General features: G+C 31.5%; 1 protein-coding gene across 1 annotated transcript in view; it reads left to right on the top strand.

Annotated features, from left to right (window-relative positions):
- Positions 1 to 15319, top strand: part of LOC129216733 (ribonucleases P/MRP protein subunit POP1-like) — a 56698-nt gene that overhangs the window by 26703 nt on the left and 14676 nt on the right. Inside the window, exons 4-6 of the mRNA XM_054850950.1 lie at positions 249 to 336; positions 7555 to 8376; positions 9135 to 9287. Coding sequence (XP_054706925.1) covers positions 249 to 336; positions 7555 to 8376; positions 9135 to 9287 — 1063 coding nt within the window. The remainder of the gene's footprint in view (positions 1 to 248; positions 337 to 7554; positions 8377 to 9134; positions 9288 to 15319) is intronic.

Here is a 15319-nt window from a genome sequence, read left to right as displayed (position 1 = left end):
GGGAGGGGAGGTTATGAAAAATATCGTCTGAAGGGGATTTTTTTGATCAAATCAGCCTTTTCATATGCATCAACTACTGTATTATAATTTGCATTTATGTTAAAGCCAATGGCTCTGGGGGGTGTTTTCACCCCCCCCCTTGCTGGGCCCCTGGACTAAGCTAACATAAAACAGATAAATTTTAACTTGTATTGCATTACCACTTTTAAAAAATATTATTCACAGTTTTTTTTATTCACCTCTTTTAGGACATGTCGTATTATTGTTGCATTGAATTGAAGGGAACGCAAGAAAACCTTTTGTTGAAGTTATCTTCTTTGACAAATGACTCACTAGGTAACTATGCTGCTGCATATTAATGAGCTTGGCTTACTTTAAATTATCTATTTTAGATACAGGTATCGCTCGTATATCACGTTCAATTCATATTGTGTAGTATCAAAACTGTAAAACGAGATTTATTTATTAAAAGTTTTTAAACTTATTTTTTTAACTATTTGATCATATACATGGGCGCCCATATGCAAAGTTGCAAGGGGGGGGGGGGCTCAAATATTTTCCCCATGGTTTAGCTGGATATTTCCCCCGTGGAAACCGATTTTAGGACAGATTAGAGTCATTAAAATTTGACATTTTTAATAACTTATTTATTAATGACTGGAGCAGAAATGTTTTTACATTTTTGCGAAAAAAAAAATGTACTAAAAGGGAGGAAGGGGAATTTCAATCAAGGAAGTCCTAATTTCAAAGGGGTGCTTGAGCCCTCCTTGCCCCCTATATGGGCGCCCTTGATCATATACATAATATAAATCAAGTCAATATTTATCGTGTTGTATATTTATCATAATATTTATCGTGAACTTTCATAACTATTTAAAAACATGTCAAGCGATGCCTGAAAAGGGTGTATGTGTACATATGTATAAATACAAAAAAACAGTTATAAAGAGCAAAAAAAAAAAGTGGGGGGGGGGGGGTAGTTTTAGCCATTTTCTTTGGTCAAAAAAGGAAAGTCAAACTTCAGGCAGTAGGGATGTGTTGCCCCTTGGCTTTGTCCCTGTTCACACGCACACATGCACATTTATATATTTTTTATAAGAGCCTAATTCAAACGGTTTGGCGCTTCTGTTACACTTAATAACTTAACTGTGGTATAGCAAAACCAAAGTGTTCATGTAACCTAAAAATAAAGAGTAGTCGGGATTTTTTCTGCCTTGGAAAACTCTGGGAATTCTGCAAAAAGGAAACCTGGAATTTCCCCCCTTAAAATATTTCTTTTAATAACTTTTCTTATTTTACTGACCAATGTAAAATATTAGTAATTTACATATTATTCATGAAAATTTGAAAGGGTTAAATACTTGATTCTTTTATTAAAAATAAAAAATGTATTGAAAACATTTTTATGATTTCAAGAATTAAGAAATAAAAACAATATTCATACATGGCAACATTGAAATGCATGCTCTTTAGATAGTTGCTTGCTCTGTTTGAAGTAAACATCCATTTGCATCCTGCAGTTTTTTTGAATGTTTCAAAATATGGAAATTGTTTTATCATATCCCCAGCTTAGAAAAGCTTTATTTTTATTTTAATAACTTTTCTTATCTTACTAATCAATTTTGCTAGTACCTATATTTTTTCCTGGAAACTATTGAGTTTGAAAGGGTGAAATAATTGTTTATGTTTTATTTTTAAATTATAACAAAATACGTATTGGAAAGTATTTTAAGTAAGACATAAAAAAATAAAGACAATATCAGTTTTAGAATTATTCAATAAACATGTGACTGATTGTAACTTTTTTTTGTGTGCTGAATTTGGAAAGAACTGAATAAAAATATTATTTTAAAACCTTAAAAAATAGAGAATGTAATTGAAAATAAGCTTCACAAAAAATAAATTGCAGTGTGTCAGATTTTGATCTTTGTGCAACCTGCAAATTTTTCAATTCTTTTGAATTATGGAAATAATTTTATTGTATTGTTGTTTAGAGTGCTGTGTTTATTTATTTATTTATTTATTATTATTTTTTTTTAATTTTTCTATTTATCTTATTATTAAATAATTGGCAGATACATTACATTTTATTTTTTCCAAAAGGTGTTTTTAAAACGGATAATATAGAGCAATCAAGACTAAAATAATCCTTTAAAAAATATTTTAATTCATTTTGCTTCAGTATTTTGTTGATAGCAGAAGAACACTTAGCTCTGCGCTTGGTTTGAATGTTTTTCTTGTCTACTTTTTGTCTCTTTTTAACAATTTTAAATCTCTTTTCTTTACTTTTTTGAGGGTCTATCTTCTTCTAAGGACTGGAAATAGAATCTATGGTTCACCAGAATGTATAAAATATCAACTTTTTTAACAATTCAAAACCACCACACAAAACTGAAATCTCATTCATTTCAAGCAGAGTCCACAGACGAGCCCTGCTTCACTTGAGATCTGCACTTCAAGGTCATAAATTACTTTGTGTTTTGGGAGAGAAATATAAATTTGCACTTCTTTTTCACTGATGCTTCAGAGTGGTATGGCGTAAAGGGGATAGAACTCTTGTTAGGCATGAAAAATCATCAGCTGAAAAAAAGCTTCCTTGCACAAGTTTCTGTTCCTTTTAATGATTTTAGTAGGATATATTAATTTTTTTTCCTTCATTTAATACATAATATTACATTGAGTGACCTTAGAAGCAATTTCTATCTGTGGATCACTCCCATGTGTCACTGAAGTTTCCTTTTACATTGTAAAAATTGAATAGGGAATATAATTTAAAAAATGTAACATTCCAAAAGTTAGAAAAAATCCTTAAGATTTGCACATACAAAAGTCCAGAGGACTCTAAATTTCGGACTTCGTTTGTATTTCCTGTGCTATTTTGTCCAGAAAATGTCTATAGTTCTGTAAAAATTCCTGTATTTTTTTCGAAAAATTCCTATAATCTCCTAGATATTTCTTTTGGCAAATGTCACTTCTAGGCCTAATTTAACCTAATTTTTCTTTCAACATCTTTCATTTCCTACGTTTGCTGTAAGCCTCTTCCTTTTTTTTTTTTTACCAAAACTACACTTTTGCAGGGTTCGTACGCTCCAGGAAAACCTGGAATTGTCAGGGAAAATGAAACAGCTAAAAATGTCAGGGAAATGTCAGGAAATTTTCCAAATTTGCCCCCCAAATTTTTTTTTCCCAGGGAATTTTTTTTCATGAGATCTAATCTTCTTTTTTATCTATTTTTCCTAAATTGTAAAAATTTTGAGGTAAAATGAGACTGGCAATTAAAAAACAGGGTGGCGACTGATCAGGGAAATCAGGGAGATCAGGGAAAAGTCAGGGAACTTTATTAATCAGGGAAAAGTCAGGGAAATATCAGGGAATTTTGAAAAAATAACAAAAAATCAGGGAAAATTGATTTTTTGAAGAAAAAAATTTTTTTTTGCTTTACAAAATTAAGTACTCTTAATTCCCTACACATTATCTGCCAATTATCTGTTCAAAAAAAAGTAAAATTAATGAGGTGCGATTATACACTGCCGCATATTTGTGCATCTTTTTTCTCAACTTTAAAGTATTGAATCTTACTTATTATCCACAGGATGAACTTCCTAAGATTGCTTTTGTGTCTGTTAAGTTGTTTATTTTACCTAGGTTGAAATTTCCTTGAATGCTTTCAATGCTACGTAAAATAAACAACCATACAGGCAAAGCGGAAGCTTTCAATTATGCCTTAGCTCCTTTGCCTTTATTCCATTGTCTCGAAGTAAATAGCGTACTGTAATCACGATTTCAAGAAAAAAAATCTTTGGTTTTTGAATAAATACTATAAAAGCTTAAAAGTTATTACTTCTTCGCATTTTTAATTTAATTGCTAAAATTGAACTTTCAATTAAAAAAACTTTGTTTTTTGCCGTTATACTATTTGTTGTCACTGCAGATCATAAAGGATTTTTCTTCAGATTTAAGTGATTCTTTAGTTTTATAACCAAGTTGTATTCTTCTTTTAAATATTTTAAAATTAACTAATTGCTTTTTTTTCTTCTTGCATTTCAAAATTGTTTGTTACAAAAGCAATCTAAGATTTTTTTTTCGTTACATACTGAAATCATTTGAAATAGAGTTAACTTGTGTACTTAAGTAAATATCTTTATTTTTTATTGTTAAAATGCTGTATTCATTCATTAAAACCTATGTTCTTGATTAGGGAAAAGTTCCCTATGAATGGACGTCAAATGGTTTCATCTGTTTTGCATAAATATTTCAATTAGTTATATAAGAATAACTACATTACTTCTATTCTTTCACTATTACTTGTTATTCTTGCAACAATTATTACACTGTTTAAAAACTTAGTTCTAAATAATTTCAATTACTTTTTAGTTCTATCATAAATACACATAGTACGTTTTTAAGAGCGATTTTAATAGTTGCTTAAAATTCTTATGTTAAGTGGTTTCTGGAAGTAAAGTTTTTTTTTTAAATTTTCTATAATCTTTCCATGTAGAAAAATTTAATATACTGTTTTGTAGGGTTTCCCCCCCCCCCCCCAAAAAAATTGACTTGATATGTTTTTTTAACCATTTTATTAAAAAAGTAGCATCTTTTTAAAATATATCTTTAGTTCAACAACTTTACACAACTTAAAACGTTTAAAATACTGCATCTTGTACAAACATACAATGGATTTCAAGTAGAGCAAAGAAAGAAGACCATTATCATTGGTAACGTAAATCAGGGAAATTTGGTGAACTAAATCAGGGAAAAGTCAGGGAACTTTTTTTTCACAGTTCCTGTCGCCACCCTGAAAAAGTGGCGACCCAAAAAAACTTTTGCAGCCGCCATTTTTGACTCTCAATAGTTCTCAAGAAAATAATTCCTCGGGGGAATAGGAATTATGCACAAACTCAACAGGGAAGAGGACAATTTATTGCTTCGGAAGCACAAGCCTGAAAATGGGGGTGAGGGGATCTGGGAAAATCGTTTTTTTTTTAATCGGAAAGTATTTTAAGCTACTGTGAAACGTAGTCGCCATTTTTGGTCACTCACAAGATAGATGTTGATAGTCCTTAAATGCCTAACTTTTCAAAAGCAAAGCATAATTGGATGTTTTCTTTAATTGCAAATTAATGAAAGTAACACAAAATGTGCTGAAAATTGTTTTATTATTATTATTTTAAATAATTTTCTTGAGAAATGAAAAATTTTGTTCTTAAAACTTAATCTTATCTTCATTGCATTGGATGCAATTTGTTCCAAAAACTTTTCAACTGAATTGTAGTTCCATGAAGATTTATTATTTTCAAATTGTTTTCATGCTATAAATTCAAAAAATTACTTCTTTTTTTGGGGGGGAGGGGGGGGGGGGGCGCAGCCGCCATATTTGGTCATTCTCAAGATGGAAGTACACAAGACTTTTTAAGTGCCTAAGTTCCCGAAAACGGCAGTGGATGTTTATTGCTATGCAAAGTATTGAAAACAACGCAAAGTGTGCCTTTTTTTTTGGAATAATTAATAATTATTTTCTTGAAAAATGCAAAAATTTATCTTCAGAACATCTTTTTTAAATTCTAATTAGACCCTTATGTGCTAAAAACTGACTATTTCGTCTTAACTGTAGTTTTTTAAGGATTATTAATTATTTATCTACTTTTATGCTACAAATTCAAAAATCTACATATTATCTTAAGTTTTTACTTAGTCGCCATATTTGGTCATTTGCATGATAGAAGTAGACGTAAACTTCCAAAAACAGAATTGGATGTTTATCTCTATGTAAACTATTGAAAGTAACATAAAATGTGCAACAAATTATGAATTTTTAAAAATTAATTATTTTCTAGAAAAGAAAAATTTTAATGGAAGCATTCTTTAATAAGCGAAAGAAAAAAAAAGATGGTTGGCATTGGCCTATAATCGGCGGATGTTAATTTTTTATTATGCATTTTCTGGTATGACAAGCGATGCAACAAGTTAATCATATATTTATACTGAAAAATAGCTTTGTATTTTGCTCAATATATTTTGTGTTACATACTAATAAGAAAATAAAAATAAGTATTATGAATCAAAAGACCAAAAGCAGATGCTAAAAGATTGCTGCACGACTACAGCAAAAGTCTAATATTACGCATGACACATGACATCAAAAAACGCTAAAATAAGTTGAAAGCACTTTGTTTTCAACAATTAGTAAACTAATTAAAACAATTTTGAACAAAGTGTTTAAAAAAACTTAAAATTTGGGAAGGAAAACAAATCCAAGACTTTTTTTTTTTAATCTCTAAGGTGAAAAGTTTCAGTTCTTCCGCATTGCTACTTTAAACAATTTTAATTATTTTGAAAATATTGCTATGTAAACTTAATTTTGAATGAAGCGAGTAACCTGGAATTTTCAAAAAAACTTATTAATTAGCTAATAAACAAATTCTGAAGTAAGCAGACTTACCCATTATTAGAATAAAATCCAATATTTTGTATGAAAATTACATAGATGTTTTAACAAGATATTAAAAAATATATAAATAATTTTTCACATGATTTCTTAACACAGAATTGGTCCACTGTCTTCTGGTTCAAACACATGCGGCGGTGATTTAAACATGCAATGCTTTTTCTCTAATTGAACAAAATAAAAAGAGAATGTTTGAAGTACAGTCGGACCTCCATATATCGAAGGAGCAAATTTCCGGAAAAAGATTCGATATATAGAAACAATCTTATTTTATCATACAAATCTCCTAAATCACTAAAATTAAAGCTAATTTTCGTGTATAAAACCCAATTTCTAATTTATACGAGCAACGGATTAAATGAAAGTTGAAAAATAAAAAATTAACAGAAATTACATTTTTGCGCCGTCATACATCTTCATTCTTCTGCAAGTAACTTGATTCGCAACATTAGGGGGATTTCGTTTTAACAGTGTAATCGAGAGAAAAGTAAAAAATCAATCTACTTCACTTGAATGATTTTTACTGAAGCTAAAAAACTAGGAATGATAATCAACAGACAAAAGGGATAACTTGAAACTGATTTTACAGTGTTACTGGTTACAACTTAGATTTGAAATAAACTTGAGGGAATTTAAGAACTCCAGAACGGAGCAACGACCTATCTACACAGCCCTCAACCCCAGATTCCTTATGAGTTTCGTAGCAACCTTTAGTGAACATAATTTTCTCCTTTAATTTTCATTTTTCATGAGACAAAGTCTGAAGTGGAATCTACGAATGTCTCGAAAAAAATTTCGATATATAGGAACTATTTTGCTATGTAATGAACATAGAAATTTGCTGAAATTTCGATATATAGAAAATTTTGATATGTGGAAGTTTGATATATGGAGGTTCTACTGTATTTATATTTATGCTCTTGCTATTGTGATCGACCACTATCTATGCAAACATATTTTTTTATGTCATAAAAAATTATACGAATCAAATTAATAGCTCATAATGAGCTATTAATTTGATTCGGATAATCTTGAGATTGGAATAAATGAGATTCTAATGTACATATATGTATGTGTGACTTTATGTGATATGTATATTTTTTACGTAGGTACTAACTTCTCATCAGAATTATATATTGATGGAAGTAAAGAGGGGCATTGTTTCTTATATCACCCTTTCTCATATCCCTTCCAAGCCATTGGCTTTGTTTCCTTTCTGTGGAAACCGTATTCAAACATTGAAGTGACAAACAATTCAAAATACCAGTGCCCCTCCCCAAGCAGCACAGTTCGTCAATTATGGATCTGGTGTCATCCATCCACGCATTCTGAAGTAGTTGAAGTCCTCACTGAAATATTTCATCTGAAGGAAAGTTGCAGCAAGCTGGAAGACAGCTCGATCGAGAAAGAACCTGAAAGTAAATTGGAAAATAAAAGGCCTGAACATAATTTTGCTTCCAGGGTTAATCACACAAAAACAAAACTCTACTTCAAAAAGGAAAGAGTTTTTACTGGTGAGGATGTCACCATGACATTGCTGAAAGATACTTTAGTCCGTCATCGTCTGATTGGGCCCCTTGCATTGTCTGCAATCACTAAGGTGTTGAAATCTGCTGATGTCTCCATGTTGGATGGCCAAAGCTTTTCAGTTCCTGCAGGTGAAGCCACCATCTCAGCATCGAGTGAAGGCCAGTCATCCAAAAGTGGCGAAACTATTCGTCCACCAGTAGATGGAAAGCTTTGGTGGCAGAAGTTCTATGAAAGCGAAGAGACCAGAAATGTCCACATCATGAAAACCAAGCTTCTAGAAAACTTGGCAAATGTGAATTTTTCTTATTTGCTTCCTTTGAGTATGGTTGTTGGACTTACAGTAAAAGATCCACGCTTGGATTGGACTTCTAAAAAGGCAGAAAATGAAAATTACTTTCAAGGTAAGAAAAATATAATTTGCTGCTTTGTGCTTTAGTTTCAAATTAAATGCAAAATAAAATGCAGTAAACTCCAAATTATCGGCAGTCGGATTATCCGCGGGTCTTTTCACAATTTATTTCATTATATTTATTTTTTTAAATTCATTAAATGTTTTTTTAAACTTATGATTGTGTTATTGTTTGTATTTAGCTTTTGTATATGTATATTTTTTTCATTCAATGTTAGTAGAAGCAAGGTAGCAATGTTTTTAGCTATAATTTAAAAGTGTGTAAGAGTGTTATTGATATTTTTGGCTTCTGTATATAGTAGTATTGTTTTTACCTATTATTCGGATTATCCGTGGTTTTCGCTTATCCACAGTTACCATGCCACCCTATTCTGCAGATAATCGGGAATTTACTGTAATTACCTTTATAAGAACCTTTACAGCAAGTATTTCAGGTGCAAAATAAATATATCTAAAGAAATTCAGCAAGCATATACACAAATGTGCTAAATTTTATTTTGTTTGTATCTTTGTTCAGCTGTTTTTTTTTTTTTTTTTTTCGAAAATTTTACTATATGTATACATTTATTGTTGTTAATTTCTAGCGGAAAAGAAATATCTTTCTGGCTCTTTTCTCATGCAAGCACAAAGTTATCAAATATTTTATCATAATGAATTCAAAGAATTCATTTTCATAAAAGCATTATTTGGGATAAGTTTTCGGTCTTGCTGATATTTTTGCTCTTATTAATATATTACCTCTTTGTACAGGAAACAATGAAGAATTAGCTGTTATGAGAGAATTTCCACCTTACTACGCTTCCTCGGCATTATGGGAGAAAGAAATTCGGGATGAAGTTACTGAAACACAGCTGTCTGAAAATGAGATAAATAAGGAAAGATCAAAATACGTTTGTCCTAATGGTAAGTGCTTTTTACTCTTGAACGTTTTACCCTTGACAGCATTGCACATCAAGGGTGTCAAAGATTGTAATAGTTCACAGAAAGAATGATGTCTTAGAGTCAATGTCACTTGAAATTTGTGACATACTCAAAGGATCATATCACCATGGGAAGGCAAAGCATACTATCTGCAGAAATAAGTTTTTGAAATATTTGAAGAAACTCATTTCGGACTGCATACTAACAATAGGGAAATGTTGGACTTCAACATTGTTTTTGTACTTTATTTTTATCGGAAACCAAATAAACAGCTTGTGCAATAAAACTGAAGTACAACAGCTGACGTTTTTTTTAAAGAAAAAAATTGCAGATAATGCACTTTTAGGCCAGTGGTTGGGGAGTGAAAAAAGGTCGAATACGGAAGTAATTGGTGGAAAGCTGGAAATTGCTTTAATCTATGCCGTATGGGTCTGGAATGACCATACTTTTTCCCACTTCTACTAAGTGAGCTTTAGCCGTGACGTCCAAATTAGTGACAAAAAACACCTGTTTTTTCATTAATTTAAAAATGCCTCAAAAACAACGCTTCCAATGGCCATACATATGCATAAAAAACTTGTAGAGATTAAAATTCGGAACAAAATGAGTATATACAACATATATCTTTGTTAAATACCAAGCGCCCACTTAATTTCAAATTCTGGCTAAAATCATTAATTAACGCTTCAAGCCAGAACGTACCTTTCCCACTACCACCGGCCCTCCCGGAGGCCCCCTGGAACAGAACGTCCTTACACTAAAACACATGGCAGTGCTTTCTTAACCTACAGAAGCAGCTACACAGGTACGTATTCATCAAGTTGACATACTGAAAACAATTTATTTTATTACAATGCAACAAAGAAATGAAAAGGGATCCTATCTTCATACAGAACTCATTTTAGTTCTAAAAAGGAAGCGCAAAAATACTGATAGGTTAATTTCAAGTTGAACTATCCAGAGAAAATGACTGATTTTGAGTGACATAATTAGAAATAGAAAATCACTCTTATATTCGAGGTAAAAAAGTTTTCCATTTCACTTTTCTTGAAGTAAATCAATTTTTTAATTTACACAATTTAAATTTTTCATCTATAATGATAAATGTTTTGCTGTGGGACATGGTATTATATGAGATGCAGTTTAGGAAAGCAACATAAAATATTACAAATTCAAAGTTTTAATGTAATGCGCATTAAAATCAATAGATTAGTATTTTTAAAAATGTATTATTACAACAAACGCAGCAACTTTAAGTAGTTTTTGAAGCATAACTGAAAAGCTTTAAAAATTCAGACACATAAACCATAAACTAAAGAATTTGCAAAAATTACTATATAAAAATGGTTTAGAAATACAAAACTCGTTTCTAGGAGTATGTATTGTAAAAATACATTTGGTTCATATTTAAGATATTTTATTATAATCTGAGTTCTCAGTAATCCGAGGTGGTACAAGCCCCAATTACCTCTGATTTTCGAAACTACTGTAACTCTATTGAGGGGTCCTTATTTTTGGTCTTCACAAGTCCTTTAACCTTTTGTTTTGTACGAACCCTGTATATAGCCTATAGCCTTCTTCAATATAAATGGACTATTCTACACAAAAATAATTTTTCAATTCGAACCACTAGTCTCCAAGATTAGCGCGTTCAAACAAAAACTCTTCAGCTTTATATTAATAATTAATAAATTAATAAGAAAATAAAAACAATGATATGTATTTTGTTTTTACAAATCATTTTTCGCATCGTTTAGGATTTCTTTAAAAATCAGGTAAGATTTAACTCTATTTTCAGGAACCTTGAGATTTGTCTCAACCTACTAACAATGGCTAACTTGAACGTACGCCCACTGAATCGTAAAGCACGCGCTTTCATGTCGAGCCACCGTGGATATGTCTATTCAGCGTTCCAAGCATTTTATAATATGATATAAATTTTCCAGTTTTCATTACATTTTTTATTGCTGCTCCACTCCTATTATCAAAGCCTGATGTTATACAGCCTTCCTCAATAAATGGACTATTCAACACAAAAAGAATTTGTCAATTTGAAACAGTTGTTCCTAAGATTAGCGCGTTCAAACAAACTCTTTAGCTTAATATTAGAATAGATTAGGTATGTGGCAGTAAAATTCTTTAACAAAAATTTATGCTTGCCTTTAGAAAGTATTATAAATTACTTATTGAAAATTATCATTTGTAAGAAGTTGTTTTTATGAATAGTAGTTATTTGATTCCAAAATCACTTGAAGTGCTCATTTGATTATGAAGTTAACTTGAGAGATCCATTCGATTGCTCATCGTTCGATATTATCAGATTAACTCAATATCCAATCATTCGGTTATGCATCACTAGTTAGTAGAATGGTGTTGGACTGTTAAGTATGTTGCAGTAAAATTATTTTAACAAATATTTATGTATGCCTTCAGAAATATTCTCTTTCATTTATGCTTTTTTAAAGAACGATTTTGTATACATTGATAGTATATACTTACTATTGTCACCTCAGAGCAACACTAAGACATCTAATCCCAGGAATAACACTAAGTTGCTGTTGCTCTGAGGTGATGATATGCAATCTTTCTTTTCTTTTACTGAAATATTTGCATTTTATGCCAATTAAACACTTCAAATATATCTAATTTTATATTTTCATTATTTTTCCAAATTGTGCTGTCATACTTTAGTAAATTCTATAAGTGTATAGAAAATTAGATGGAAACAAAAATGTGTGCATTTAACAGTGGAGTCAAAAATATGCACAGCTTAGCAGCACAGTGATGCTGCTTGACTTGGGTCGCAGATTCTTGAAAGTCTACAAACTATTTCTTATCTAAGATGAAAAACTTCAAATTTTTTTAGCTAGTGGAAATTTTTATTTTTTGGGAAAAAATCTTATTGGTGGTATGTTCTTGTAATTTTATCCACATACACACACTAGTAGTATGCTATTGTAATCTTTAACTTTAGCTTCTTATTTTTGAGCATTCTTCGCTGCTAATTTAGATTTACAATTGATCTAATGTTCATCTTGCAGACTATTTTTGGTAGGACTCGACCGATGCATCGGCCTGGCCGATGCATCGGCGCCGATGGTTCAACAATTTAGCCATCGGCATCGGCATCGGCGGCCGATGCTAACTTGCAGGAAACATCGGCCCATCGGCCTTAAAAATCATCGAAAAGCCGATGGAATTGGCCGATGTTTCTGAAAAAAAAAGGACCTTTGTTGTTTTACTTTTTAATACAAAGTAAAAGGAGTTATTGTTTTCATATAAAATTGTTTACTTAAATTTCAGTATGAATTTCTATTTTAGTCACCCTTGAAAGAGTTTTTAATACTGCATTCAGGTACCAAACATGTTAGTTATTGCGTTGTTTCTTGCAGCTGGATGTACGTATGTACAGTAAAACCTGTCTACTATGATACTGTTGGGACCTAAAAAAAATATTGTTATAGATAGGTTATCGTTATTGACAGTTTGATTATTCATGCTAAAATTTTTCTGCGATCAATTGAAATATCGTTATAGACAGGTTCATTGTTATAGACAGTATCGTTATACAGGTATGCGCAAGCCCGGATTACCCAATAGGCCAACCTAGGCCCTGGCCTAGGGGCGCAAGCCAAAAAGGGCGCATACCACGGAGGAAAAAAAAAAGAACAACTCCTTTGGGGGAGGGGATGAAAGCGGCGTGCTAGTATTTGGAGAATAAAAATCCAGCTAGAACAGATTGCAACCTGTCAACCTGAGCAGAAAAAAAAAAAAACAATTATAGAAGAGGGGGCGTAATGCTTGAATCAAGGTACCGTTTCTCGTCAAAATAGATAATGTTCCAGAAGCGCAGACTCCAAGATTCCACCCCCACCGGCATCAAGCAGAAATATGAAACCACAAAAAAAGAGCCAAATTTTTAAAAATTTAGTTAAGCTTAACAAAAAGAACAAATTATACTGCTGTGTTTTTGTTCTTACACATTTGTGTTTTGACTTTCTCTAATATTTTCTCTGCTTTTTTTTATTTTTTTTTTCTCGCGGAATTATTTTATGGTAAAACACCGAAGTAAAAGTTGATATTTTCCGCTAAGTGTTTCTGTTTAAAAAACTGAAGCACATTTTCTTGAAAGTTACACACTGAAAATTTGGCCTTGCTTGCTCCCCCCCCCCCCTTTTTTGTGCCCGGTGTTTGAGCACCCCCACTGGTTTTCAAAACCCGGCGCCACTTCTAAATTTTCAATATCTTTAATATGAACAATGATTTGTTGAAAATACAGCTCTGCCAAAGTAAAAAAAAAAAGTATTAGAGGTAAGGCACATGCAGGGAAATTCGTAAAAGCAATGATATAGAAAATGTTCAGTGTATAGAACTTGTTCATGAAACAATTTTTCTCTTGATGTCTTTAAATCATGTCAGTTAGGTATATATTATGCAATTAATAATTTATTATTTCATGTTTAGTTTTGACAGTCAATAATTAGCGGCACCCGAAGTTTAAATTTTTGAAGGGGTGAAATTAATTTACCGAATGAAGCTTCAAATTTTACGAAATGACAAAACACGAGTAAAGCACAATTACACGTGTAGCAAAATCTAACGAAAAGAGACAATAGACATCCTTTTTAAGAATATTGTAATGTTGTCTCTAAATTTTCCGAACCTTCAGACATTGTTTGGCGAATAAGAAAATTTTGGAGTGTTCACAGTGATCTCCTGTGGCCTTTGCCAATAATATCCCCTATTTTGTACACAAAATATTTACCATAGTCTGCTTTAATTGTCTACGCACACAAGCATTGCATATAAGTTCCTAATAAATAATTTCTTAGGCACAATTTTCTATCTTTTACTTTATAATTACCTTTGCTATTAGGTTTTATTTGCAACATATTATTTTTCAAAATATCATCTTGAAGATCACAACAAAGTAGATAAAAATACATGGGATACCCCGAAATGTGAAAGAAAACTTAAATATATTTATAAATAGAGAGAGAGAGACACCAGCAGTTCTCTAAATCTTTTCAAAGTAAAAAATGAAATTATCAAGAAATTCAAGAGTCATGATATTTAAATGTAAATAAAAATGAAAAAAAAAAAAAACTTAAAGATATCATTGCTAAACATTATCTCAGCTGAAACCGGTAAAAGCTTTTTCTTAGGGCCACACATTTGTTTTCCAAACAGACAAAAGTTTTGAGGCGAAAAATTGAAAATTTCATTATGGGAAACCAAAACTGTTCAATGTTTTTGGAAAAGAAAAACTGGGACAAGATGTTTTACAACATATTTTAAGAAATGAATGAAAGTTTCGGGACGTAGCAATGTGTGGAGGGAGGCGTTTTCTGAACCTAATCCCATCATGTTACATCATCAAAGGTAACCTAAAATTGCGAATTTTATAAATTTAATTTCAGAAAAAAATCCAGATTCCCCTAACCCAGTTCTACTAACATCTTCAAAGTTTATCTGAGCTTGCTTTTTATGAAACGTCAATTTCAAAAGGTTTCCGAGTGACTACAAGTGTCTCTTATTTTCTGAACATCATCGAAGACTGCCAATAATTTTTTTATGGGACCTCAACTTCGAAACATCTGTGCAGGAGCGCCCCCCCCCCCCACCCCCTCCCATTTCCATTTTGAATTTAGTCTAAAATTTTGGAAATTTTCCGAAAGAAAGTCCTCAAACCCTATCTCTTCACACTGCACTATCAAATCTTTTAGAAGTCCTACGAATGCATATTTAGAATTTTTAATTCAAAAACTGTTCAGAGGAAAGCCTTTATATCATAATAGATCGTCTAAAATTTTGTTTCTAAGGCTCAAGACCGAAAAATTTCCAGGAAAGTGACATTGACTTCAATATCCCCCCCCCCCCTTCCCCAACTCATTTAAAATCGCCTAAGATTAGGACCTGAATGTAAAAAAAAAAAAATAATAATAATATTAATAATCTGTGAGCCGCAGACATCAGCCTTTCTCCAACATAATTAAAATTGTGTAAAGTTGTGT

The sequence above is a fragment of the Uloborus diversus genome, chromosome 2 (assembly GCF_026930045.1).
Source record: "Uloborus diversus isolate 005 chromosome 2, Udiv.v.3.1, whole genome shotgun sequence".
In the NCBI taxonomy this organism is placed as follows: Eukaryota; Metazoa; Arthropoda; class Arachnida; order Araneae; family Uloboridae; genus Uloborus; species Uloborus diversus.
This window is presented reverse-complemented; position numbering and strand designations above follow the sequence as displayed.